Raw genomic sequence first — 13,018 nt, 5'->3', positions numbered from 1 at the left:
GCTCGGCTCTGGCACCAGATCCTGAGTAACTTTATTATGCCAAGCACTCATGAGACGGAGCTACCTGCTGCTATGATCACCCTCCTCTGGTGTGTAATGGAGGGTAAGGACCTGTACCTGCCACGATTCATCCGACACTATATGGCCAGGGTCCATGTCAGAGGTACCCTCCCCTTCCCTTATCTGGTCACCCAGCTAGGCCGTCGAGCTGACGTGCCTTGGGAGGATGCTGATGAGAAGCCACCTGCTGCGGACTGTAAGAAGATCATTCCTCACAGCAGGAACTTTCTGGCTTTAGGCTACAGACCTTCATTCCTTCCTGCTTCTGATGAGACAGCCACACCTTCAGCTGCCCCCTCTTCTTCCACTGCTGTACCTGCCCCACCCACTGCACCTCCAGCTGCTCCTGAGCCTATTTACCATTTGGTGCATTGACTCTTCGCCTGCTTGGATCGTATGGAGCGTCGCTTGTGACCACGTCAAGTTGATGATCCGTTCCAGCGGCGACATCCCCTCCGAGCCTAACACCCCTTCTGATACATCTGAGGTGGAGGAGGACGTTCACGGGGAGGAGACACCCACCCAGGTTGCACAGACAGGACCAGAGCAGGCTGCGCCACAACAGGAGGAGCCACAGCAGATTCAGGCCGCAGATCCAGAGATTCCTATCCAGTCAGAGCCCCCTCTCCAGCAGACAGACCCTCCTACCCTCATCCAGTCTGCAGATCCTCAGACCACTACCGAGACTCCAGTGACATACACTAACTCTTGCAACCAAGGGATGTTGTATTGGTAAGATTTTTCTCTTTAATATCACCTCGTTGTGAGTATAGCCTACCAACAACAAGCCTTGGGGTCAAATTTAGAAGAGGGATTTGGTTGTCACAATTTCAACCCCAATAGAAATAACCGAAGTATTCAAACCTCGGGTCGTCTCACGAAGAATGGGCAAACATGTGCTTCGACATTGGTTAGAAATTTGGGGTTGAGAGTTATGAACATAAAAGTAAATGGAAAACTTAACAAACAAGTAATCTTAAATGGCAACAAATGAATTCAACTACACAAGTAAAAACCAAGCAATTCCAATGAGCAAGCAATATTCTACTCAATTCTACCTTAAGCTAGACGAATAACTACTACTAAGATACGTGAAATTGGAAATCAGGTTTCAAATATGAATGCTAAAAATAACTCTTGGCTAGGCATGGGAATTGGGGTCACAATCATTGTCCAACACTTCATCTTGACAATTATGAGGAACCAAGCTCATTAAGTCTACTCCCAAGTCTTAAGTACGTGATATCTACCCCTAAACTTGAAGTACGTCAAATGGCCCTGGCCACATCAACCCATAAGTCCCAACCTACCTACTAATTAGATTAGTAGTGGGTTGGCATCAATGAGTATCAAATTGACCATCTAGGGCTCTCAAATCATCAAATCCATTAGACCCAATGACTCATGTTTACCCAATTCCCTTGACCTAGGCCAAGAGTGTGAAAAACTACTCCATAATCAAAGTAAACAATTCATCAAACACTTGGTAAGCCCTTATGAAAGACATGTTCTGTTGAGCCTAGTTTGATTTTGGGTTATGTTATGATGACAAACATTGTTTTGGGTGAAAAGCCCAATATTGCTTGATGTGTGTATGCTAAGTGATGCAGGCCCATTTACATGTTGCTTCAGCCCAAGTTAATGTTGCTTCAGCAACTTCAAGTGTTACAACTCCAAAGCTTCAGCCCATTACAAGTTAATGAAGAAACTAATCAGAACCTATGAGCCAAGAGACAGATCCGCAAGCTCATGGTTTGAACAAAAGAAAAAAGGGTAATGGGACATTTGGCACTATTATGGGACAGCTGTGGCACTAAGAAAAGAATAACACACAAGGATAATGCCACTACACAAAGGACATCATCAAATCAAAATGCAGAAGATCACTAGCAAGTTTGGAAGAGCAAAACAAAAATGCAGAGCTATGGACAACAGTTGGAATGGCTCAAAAATGGAAGTGCTTTGCATGCCAAAGAAGACAGCAGCTCCAAGGACAACAGAGGTTGGTGGATCAGACCCTCCAACAAGCAGCGTTAGTGGAGCAGAGGAGCAAGGACTGCATGCCATCAGAGAAAGCCCCAACGAGCAGCAAGGACAAGCAAAAGGATGAAGCTACAATGAAGCCAAGATGAAGATATAAAGCAAGCCTCACTTCAATATTTGAAAGCAAGAAAGAGAGAACACATATTCAGAGCACTATCTCTAACATAGAGCTGGAATCTCTTTCTTCTACTCAAGCTTAATTCTGATTTTTTGTTATGGCTGTCTTGCGTTATTTTCTGTTTTGAAAAAGGCAATTATGTGAGGATCAAAAGCCAAGAGAGAAAAGGCAAGAGTGATGCAAAATAGCCACTGTTTTTCTTATGTAATTTGGGTATCTGAACTAGGATTAGTTCCCCTTGCCAAGTTGGGTTAGCACTTGGTGAGAATTGAATCTGTGTAGATTCCCCTTCCAAGTTGGGATAGCACTTTGGGGTTGCTAAGCTTTGGTGAAGAAAGCTTAGGGGTAAATACTAGTTGGATTAGGAATTAATTCAATAGTATTGGTGTATGTAATCTGAGAATTATAGTGGAAATTCCACCATGGTTTGTGGTGGAGACTGGACGTAGGATTCATGGTACTGAGAATCCGAACCAGGATACATGCTGGCCCCTTTCTCTTCTTCTCTGCTCTTTTAATGTTCTGCGTATGAGATAATTTGAAATAATCTCCTGCAACATAAGCTTCCACTGCAACAGAGTTTGAAACTCTAAGTTTTAAGCTAACTTGATTCAACCCCCCCTTCTCAAGTTCATCTAGAACCATCAATTGGTATCAGAGCGCAGTTGATCCATACTGTTAATTTGGGCATAACACCAATGAGAACTCTCGCTTGTGACTGTGTCATCGAAGCAGGACTCTCCGCTCATTGGTGTGGGTGAACCGGTAGAGACGGTTGCCCGCAAGCCTGATAGGTGCCATTGATGGGTGACATAGTGGAGTGGCTATGATCAGCATCAATTGGTATCAAGAGCAAGGTCTCAAGAAGACAAGCTTCACAGCTTGGAGTAAAGATCCATGGCCAACAACATGAATCCCAACATCGTGGCTTTCACTCTCACTGAAGGGCAGTCCAACAACAGACCTCCCTACTTTAATGGCAGCAACTACTCTTACTGGAAAGAGAGAATGAGAATCTTCCTGCAGTCGATCGACTACAACATCTAGAAGATTATTCTCAATGGTCCAGACATTCCCACCAAACAGAATGCTGATGGAGAAGTTGTGGCAAAGGAGAACACCGAATGGACAGAAGAAGAAAAGAAGAAGGTTGAACTCAATGCCAAGGCAATCAACCTGATGCACTGTGCAATTAGTTTTGAAGAGTTCAGAAAAGTGTCAAGGTGCAAAACGGCTAAAGAAATCTGGGATAAGCTTAGACTCACTCATGAAGGCACTAAGCAAGTGAGGGAGACTAGAATTGACATGCTGATGAAGGAGTATGAAATGTTCAGTATGAAGGAAGATGAGAGCATCGATCAAATGTTCGAAAGGTTCTCAATAATCATCAACAATCTGGACGCCATGGGAAGAAACTACTCTGAAGAAACCTTGGTAAGGAAGATTCTGAGGAGTCTTACCAAGAAATGGGAAGTGAAAAGCACAGCCATCTCTGAAAGGAATGATTTGATCAAAATCACCTATGATGAGCTGAGAGGCAAGCTGCTGGCTTATGAAACCACTCACATGTCTCAAGACAAAGATGACAAAAAGAAAAGTATAGCACTAAAATCAAGAATGACAGCCCAAGGAGAAGAATCTGATGACAGTTTCTCAGATGAAGAAATGGTGCTCTTTGCAAGAAAAATGAGAAGACTACTGAGATACAAAAACAAAGGCAAAGGAAGCTCTTCATCCAAAGGTGTCAAGAAAGAACAAGTCAAGTTCACATGCCATCACTGCAAGGAGCCTGGTCACTTCAAGTCAGATTGCCCTCAACTTAAGAAAGGCAAAAAATCTAAGAAAGACAAAAAGAAGGTGATGATGGCAACATGGGAGGACTTGGAGAACGACACCAGCTCAGAAAGCTCAGATCAAGAAGCTCAACTATGTCTGATGGCAGATCATAATGATGAAGATGAGGTAGATCTCTCTGACTTATCTATTGATGAACTGCACTACATTATCAAAGACATTTCAATGAACTCTAAGAAACTCTTGGATAAGTATGCTAAATGTAAGAAAGAAAATGAGGCTTTGAGGACAGAAAATGATCTTCTTTTGAAAAAGGTTAAGGCAAATGAAACTAGTAATGAAAAGTTTTTAAAAGAAGAAAACATTGCCTTGCAAGCTGAATTAGAAAAATTCAAACTCAAGCATGAAGTTACTGCTTCCACTGATTTGATTTCTGAAAACAAAAAGCTGAATGAACAAATAAAAAATTTGAATGAAGACTTAGCAAAGTTTGTTCAAGGTTCTCAAAATCTGAACAAACTACTTGCTAGTCAAAGGTTTGGATCTGAAAAATCTGGACTTGGATTCATAGAGGAAAACAAGGCTGTTTTCAAACAAAACTTTAAAAAATCTGAAGCCTCCTCTTCCAAGCTTTTCAAACCAAAAGGATTCAGCAAACCTCAAAAATCAGTAAGCAAGAATCATTGCTACAAGTGCAATAGAAATGGTTATGATCCTCCTCAATGTTTCATCTTTCTTAAGTCTTTTGGTAATGATAGTAAGTTATATAAAGTTGTTCATGATTTTAATGCTCTTGGGCAACCAAGAAGATTTCACATCAAAGGATCCAAATGGATTTGGATACCTAAGGTTAGTTGAAGAACATGCAGGTTTGCCTTACATCCAAGAAGAAAATGGACATGTGGTATCTTGATAGTGGATGTTCAAGGCATATGACCGGAAGGGATACTTTCTTCATTAAACTTAACAAGTATAATGGAGGATTTGTCACTTTTGGAGATAATGGTAAAGGTAAAATAACTGCCATTGGTAAGGTTGGAAAAGATTTTTCAACTTGCATTGATAGTGTCTTTTTAGTTGATGGGTTAAAGCATAATCTATCGAGCATAAGTCAATTGTGTGACCTTGGATATGCTGTAACCTTTAGGAAATCTGATTGTAGAGTCATAAATGAGAAAACAGGGGCTGTTTTATTTGTTGCCAAAAGAAGTGACAATGTTTATGGTATCACTCTAGATGATCTAAAAGTTCAAAATGTAACTTGTTTCTCTTCAATGGAATCTGAAAAATGGATGTGGCATAAGAGGTTAGGACATGCTAGCATGTTCCAAATCTCTAAGCTTGTAAAGAGAGGCTTAGTTAGAGGTCTTCCTAATATAAAATTTGATAAGGACATCATTTGTGATGCTTGTCAAATGGGTAAATAAATTAAAACCTCTTTCAAACCCAAGGAAGATGTCTCTACTAAGAAACCATTGGAGTTGTTGTATCTTGATCTGTTTGGACCTACTAGAACTCAAAGTCTTGGAGGAAAGAGTTATGGCATGGTAATTATGGATGACTATACTAGATTTGGCTGGGTGTTCTTTCTTGCTCATAAACATGAGGCTTTTTCTGTTTTTGAAAAGTTCAGCAAAAAGATTCAAAATGAAAAAGGTTCAAAAATTGTTTCAATAAGAAGTGATCATGGTAAAGAATTTGAAAATCAATACTTTGAATCTTTTTGTGATGAACAAGGCATATCACATAACTTCTCTTGTCCAAGAACACCTCAACAAAATGGTGTTGTTGAGAGAAGAAATAGAAGTTTACAAGAAATGGCTAGAGCTATGTTATGTGAATATGAAATCCCCAAGTTCTTATGGGCTGAAGCTGTGAATACAGCTTGCTATGTTTTAAATAGAACCATCATTAGGAAGTTTTTGAAGAAAACCCCATATGAACTTTGGAAAGGGCATCCTCCTAATCTTAGTTATTTTCATGTGTTTGGCTGCAAGTGTTTCATTTTGAACATCAAAGAAAATTTAGGAAAATTTGATCCCAAAACACATGAAGGAATTTTTCTTGGTTATTCCACTAATAGCAAGGCCTATAGAGTTTATAACAAGAACTCCAAAACTGTTGAGGAAACCATGCATGTCACATTCTGTGAATCTAACTCTGTTCCTAGTGTTTTCATTGATGATAGTCCAGGTTTTGAAGTTGAAGTACCTAAGAACAGTGAACCAGTTCCACAAAATCCAAGTTCTCATGAAGCTGCACCTGCTAGCAACGAAAATCCCAATTCTGCAGGAGACAATTTGGAATTATTTCCTGTTTCTGCAGAAAATACTGATGCAGAGGCCATTGTTGACCAAGAGGAATCTGAATCCTCAAACCAGTCAAGAAGACCAAGAGAATGAAGGTTTCTAAAAAACTATCCTGAGGAATTCATAATAGGAAATCCATCCACTGGTAGGACTACTCGCTCATCTTTGAAAAGAGCTGAATCCAACAACATTGCTCTTTTATCAAAGATTGAACCTCAGAACATTCAAGAAGCTCTTGCTGATCCTTCACGGGTGTTAGCTATGAAGGAAGAATTGCAGCAATTTGAGAAAAATCAGGTTTGGTCATTAGTGCCTTGTCCAAATGGAAAGAAAGTCAATGGCACTAAATGGATTTTCAGAAACAAACTGGGTGAAGATGGATCCATAGTCCGAAACAAAGCTAGATTGGTTGCTCAAGGATATGATCAAGAGGAAGGGATTGACTTCGATGAGTCCTTTGCGCCTGTGGCTAGAATGGAAGCCATCAGATTGCTACTTGCTTATGCAGCTCATTGTGGCTTCAAGCTATTCCAAATGGACGTAAAGTGTGCCTTTCCCAATGGAATAATAGATAGAGAGGTTTATGTGGCTCAACCACCTGGGTTTGAAAACAAATCTTTTCCTAACCATGTTTTCAAACTAGCTAAGGCCTTATATGGTTTGAGACAAGCTCCTAGAGCTTGGTATGAGAGGCTTAGCTCATTTTTGTTGAAAAATAATTTTCAAAGAGGAGCCACTGATACCACTTTATTTATTAGAAACTATCATGATCATTTTATTCTTGTGCAAGTTTATGTTGATGATATTATATTTGGTTCGGCTAATGAGGATTTGTGTGCAGATTTTGCTAAGCTTATGACCAATGAATTTGATATGAGCATGATGGGAGAGCTCAACTTCTTTCTAGGCTTGTAAATCAAGCAAACTGCAGAAGGCATATTCATCCATCAAGAAAAATATGCAAAGGAACTTGTCAAGAAGTTTGGGCTGGACTGTGCTAAGCCAATGGGAACCCCCATGCATCCCAATATCAAGCTTGACAAGGATGAACATGGTAGAGATGTTGATGAGACACGCTATAGAGGGATGATTGGATCTTTGATGTATCTAACCTCTTCAAGGCCTGATATCATCCAAAGTGTTGGAGTTTGCTCAAGGTTTCAATCAAAGCCTAAGGAGTCCCATCTCTCAGCTGTCAAAAGGATCATCCGATATGTGCTTGGTACCACTAATTATGGGTTATGGTTTCCTAAGACTGATTCTTTTCAATTAGTGGGTTTCTGTGATGCAGATTTTGCTGGGGATAGGATTGATAGAAGAAGCACAAGTGGCATGTGCTGCTTTCTTGGGAAATCCCTCATTGTTTGGTCTAGCAAAAAGCAAGCAACGGTAGCACTTTCAACAGCCGAAGCTGAGTATATTGCAGCCTCCTCTTGTTGTTCTCAATTATTATGGCTGAAAACTCAACTAGCTGACTATAAACTGAATGTCTCAAATATTCCATTATTTTGTGACAACATGAGTGCTATTAATATTTCCAAAAATCCTGTTTTGCACTCAAGAACAAAACACATTGAAGTTCGTTTTCATTCTATAAGAGAACATGTGCAAAATGGAAATTTAGATATTCAGTTTGTTAATTCTGAAGGTCAGCTAGCTGATATATTCACCAAACCATTGATAGAGGAGAGGTTCTGCAAGCTGAGAACTGAACTGGGCATTCTTACTTCATCCCTGTTTTCGTAATGTTTCTGACTATGAGATCTTTTATGTTTTATCTCATAAATTGCGGTGAGATTTTTTGGCAGATGATGAGTTAACTTCATTAAGTCACTATGAAGCTACTGGATTCACACCTGACCATAATAAATGATGGACCTCAAGTGCTGGAGCAGTTCACGACATCTGGGCTTTCTTTATTGAAACCATGTGGCCCATTTCAGCCTTGCTCTCTTAATGTTTTACCAACTGCATTTTATTTTTTAAATTGGGCCCCTTCAATTTTTTTCACATCATTTCTTCAAATGGGTTTTCAATTTTTGTCTGTTCTACTTTCTTTAGGCATCCTTTGATTTTTTTTTGGTTTCTCTCCTGGTATCAATGTACAAAGGTTACAGCGGTAACTTTCAATGATTTTCAAAACATTTTAAAGTTTTCATTTTTACCTACTTCCAAGATGCAACCTTTACTCTTCTCTCTAAAACTCCTGTTTCTTTTACTTACTTGCTTGTGAGACATATGCATGCCTGTGTTAGTACCAAAAATACTTTACCTTATGCCATGCTTCTTACAAAAATTTTTTTCAATATTACAATGTTGATTTTGGGGATGAAATTGCAAAAGATTGTAACTCATATATCAAAGGGGGTGGTGTAGTAAAGAAAACAACTTCCAAGCATCGCCAAACTGGTGACAGCACCGATGTTCCCTCTGTTGATGAGGATCCTCTGATTCCTCCTTCCATCTCCACCCAAATCAAGGTCATGATATGCACTCTGAAGAACGTACTTGAGGAGTTCATCAATCTGACTGACCTTCTTCTCACTCATGATGCCGAGCGCAAAAGGAACCAGGTTATGGAGGAAAATGCTTTGAAGAAGACCAAGGGGAGAATTCAGATTCTGAGAGATTTTGTGGAGGATGTTGAGGTTGGCCTCACCACATCTGACAATGAGGGGGAGGACGATGGAACCTCTGATGAATCCAACTCTGATGCCTAGCTTTTGTTATCTCATCTGCGCTAATGACTTGTTTTCATTTTGAACTTGTTTATTTTACTTTCTTTTGGATGACTGTAATAGACTTAAACCATTTTGCTACTTGGACTATATGCACTAGCCACTAACAAATTTTGTGAAGGTTTTTCCTTTCCTCCCTTGATGACAAATGGGGGAGAAAAGAAAAGGAATGTTAGTTTTGGCTTAGGGATTAATAGTAATAGTTAAGAACAATGTTTTGTGGTGCTATGATTTATCCTGTGTTGTGCTTAGTGTTAATTGCTCTGTGCTTTCATTACTGTGATATATTGTCTGGAAATATTGGTCTTGGCTGTTTTTACGTTTTGTTCAGGAAAAGATGTAAGCCATAATTAAGGGGGAGCAATGCTAGTATTCAGGGGGAGCAACTCACAATCCTAATGTCATCAAAGGGAAGTGTTCTTAACTCATTTAAATCTGTTTTTAATTTCCCTACTTTATCATGTTTGTCATCAAGGGGGAGATTGTTGAGCCTAGTTTGATTTTGGGTTATGTTATGATGACAAACATTGTTTTGGGTGAAAAGCCCAATATTGCTTGATGTGTGTTTGCTAAGTGATGCAGGCCCATTTACATGTTGCTTCAACCCAAGTTAATGTTGCTTCAGCAACTTCAAGTGTTACAACTCCAAAGCTTCAGCCCATTACAAGTTAATGAAGAAACTAATCAGAACCTATGAGCCAAGAGAGAGATCCGCAAGCTCATGGTTTGAACAAAAGAAAAAAGGGTAATGGGACATTTGGCACTATTATGGGACAGCTGTGGCACTAAGAAAAGAACAACACACAAGGACAATGCCACTACACAAAGGACATCAGCAAATCAAAATGCAGAAGATCACTAGCAAGTTTGGAAGAGCAAAACAAAAATGCAGAGCTATGGACAGCAGTTGGAATGGCTCAAAAATGGAAGTGCTTTGCATGCCAAAGAAGACAGCAGCTCCAAGGACAACAGAGGTTGGTGGATCAGACCCTCCAACAAGCAGCGTTAGTGGAGCAGAGGAGCAAGGACTGCATGCCATCAGAGAAAGCCCCAACGGGCAGCAAGGACAAGCAAAAGGATGAAGCTACAATGAAGCCAAGATGAAGATATAAAGCAAGCCTCACTTCAACATTTGAAAGCAAGAAAGAGAGAACACATATTCAGAGCACCCTCTCTAACATAGAGCTGGAATCTCTTTCTTCTACTCAAGCTTAATTCTAATTTTTTGTTATGCCTGTCTTGCGTTATTTTCTATTTTGAAAAAGGCAATTATGTGAGGATCAAAAGCCAAGAGAGAAAAGGCAAGAGTGATGCAAAATAGCCACTGTTTTTCTTACGTAATTTGGGTATCTGAACTAGGATTAGTTCCCCTTGCCAAGTTGGGTTAGCACTTGGTGAGAATTGAATCTGTGTAGATTCCCCTTCCAAGTTGGGATAGCACTTTGGGGTTGCTAAGCTTTGGTGAAGAAAGCTTAGGGGTAAATACTAGTTGGATTAGGAATTAATTCAATAGTATTGGTGTATGTAATCTGAGAATTATAGTGGAAATTCCACCATGGTTTGTGGTGGAGATTGGACGTAGGATTCATGGTACTGAGAATCCGAACCAGGATACATGCTGGCCCCTTTCTCTTCTTCTCTGCTCTTTTAATGTTCTGCGTATGAGATAATTTGAAATAATCTCCTGCAACATAAGCTTCCACTGCAACAGAGTTTAAAACTCTAAGTTTTAAGCTAACTTGATTCAACCCCCCCTTCTCAAGTTCATCTAGAACCATCATGTTCAAAATAGTAATTAAATTGAATTCTACAAATACCCACTAACAATGATCAACATACAATTAAACAATCAACAAGATTAAACATAGAAATCATCATTGTAACATCAACAAAACAAGATTCACAATATTCATGAAATGGGTAGAATAACAATTAACAAGAATCATAAAACTATCACTAGATGTAAGGGAGATTATAGCAAGGAAACTAAATTGAACAATTAAAACTATAATCAACAAAATCCAATTCACAAATCAAGAAGGAAAAATCAAAATGGAAACTAGATCTAGAGAGGAACAATGGTTTCTCTCTCTAGAATCATCCAAGAACCAAGAAAAACTCTCAAAATATGTCTCCTTTTCCAAATTGACTCTCCTCTCCCTTTCCCTCAGCATTCTTGGGTCTTTTCCATGCAGAAACAGCTTGAAATTGGGCCTTCTTGGCCTCAGAAATCGCCAAGCACGATTTCTCTTAATGAGGTCACGTGTAGCTTCCCACGCGTGCGCGCCATGCGTGCGCGCGCGCCGATGCTTTTGTGATCCACGCGTGCGCGCCAGTTGCGCATGTGCGTCGATGGAAATCTCCCAATCTGTGTGGATGCGTCCATCCTTGCGCGCCGCTTCTATCCAGTCCCACCCAATACTTCAATTCTTCATGTTCCTCCCTTTTTGTACATGCTTTCTCCCTCTCTTTTGAGTCAATCCTAACCTATAACTCCTGAAATTACTCAACAAAGATATCACGGCATCGAATGACAATAGAAGAAGGTTAAAATATGGCAAATTCAAGGTAAAACAAGCATGTTTCTCATCATAGAGCAATATTGGGAAGTGAACACAAAACCATGCATTTCTTGTGAATAAGTGTGAGAATTATTGATAAAATCTCCCAAAATGAGCACAAGATAAACCACGAAATCGGGGTTTATCAAATCTCCCCACACTTAAACCAAGCATGCCCTCATGCTTAAAAATAAAAAGACCAAAGATTATGATGGGAAAGGGTTTGTGAAATGCTAAGTATCTAAACGGATGCATGTAACTAATGTAAAGTCATCTACCTACTTGGTCAAAGGTGAATTCAACCTTCAAGAATACATGTGAGCATATAGGGTGAAGATAGTATGCAGTTCACGAGTTCTACTAGATTGAGTATCACTAAAGAGTGCATATGACTTGCTGAAAGAACGCTTGTGAAAGCCGGGAACAAGCATTGAGCATCGAACCCTCACCGGAAGTGTATCTGCTCTATTCATTCAAGTGTCTAGGGTTCGTCACTCAATCTCCTCCTAATCATGCTTTCCAAGATTTGTCTTTCATCTAATCAATCGACAATTACTTAATGCATGCTTACATGTATCATGAGGTCTTATTCATGGGTTGTAACGGGGTTAGGGTGAAGGTAAGGATGTATATGGCTAAGTGGGTTTAAAATTTGAGTCCTTAATCAACCTCGGATCCCACTAGACACCTAAAACAACCTATACAACTACAATATATTCCTAGCTACCCTTGAATTTCTACCCTTTTGCATACGCATGGCTTCTTTTCAGTCCACCTACTATATGCATTGTTTTTATTACTTTATCTTGGGGTATATATATATATATATATATATATATATATATATATGTTTTTATATATATGACATTATCAACATCCCCTTTTCCTTGGGGTTTCTTAGTGGACTAAAGTGTCAATGCATATGGTGCAACCATTTAACACATGAGTATGTTCCCAAAATCCTAGAGTTTTCAATTACACTACAATTACACGCCTATATATCTACCCGAATTCCCAAAGTATACTCCTCCTGTATGAATAATACACAACCTAACTTACCTAAGCTAATCAAGGATTCAAATTCAGGGACATTCATGGTTTTTTGCTTAGGGTTGTTGGCATGCTCTGTTTAAGAACAAAAGGGTTTATCAAAGGCTCAAAATTGGTTAGCAATGGTAGATATAAGGGTTAAGGCTATTTGGGAAAAGTGGTTAATGAAACAATGGCCTCAATCACGCAAATGCATTCATACACAAAGCAATGGACATATAGAATTAGACAAATCAAGGATCACATTCATGGAGAGAGATATGCACACAAGAATGGAAATAATGGTTAAAAGATGTAACCATGCAATAGGCTCAAAACTTTCATGCTTGTGTTCTTAACTCAATC

General features: G+C 39.5%; 1 protein-coding gene across 1 annotated transcript; it reads left to right on the top strand.

Moving 5' to 3' along the window:
* The first annotated feature begins 7,329 nt into the window (after nucleotides 1–7,329).
* On the top strand, nucleotides 7,330–8,070 carry LOC140180651 (secreted RxLR effector protein 161-like). The gene has a single exon (XM_072221913.1). It carries the CDS (start codon nucleotides 7,330–7,332, stop codon nucleotides 8,068–8,070), a length of 741 nt encoding a protein of 246 aa, XP_072078014.1.
* Nucleotides 8,071–13,018: the final 4,948 nt, after the last annotated feature.

The sequence above is a fragment of the Arachis hypogaea genome, chromosome 17, assembly GCF_003086295.3.
Source record: "Arachis hypogaea cultivar Tifrunner chromosome 17, arahy.Tifrunner.gnm2.J5K5, whole genome shotgun sequence".
Taxonomy (NCBI): domain Eukaryota; kingdom Viridiplantae; phylum Streptophyta; class Magnoliopsida; order Fabales; family Fabaceae; genus Arachis; species Arachis hypogaea.
The sequence above is the reverse complement of the archived record's forward strand: the minus strand, read 5'-3'. Positions and strand labels throughout refer to the sequence as shown.

Coding starts and splice junctions, on each gene's coding strand:
- LOC140180651 (XM_072221913.1), top strand. CDS start 7,330: ATGGGAACCCCCATGCATCCCAATATCAAGCTTGACAAGGATGAACAT.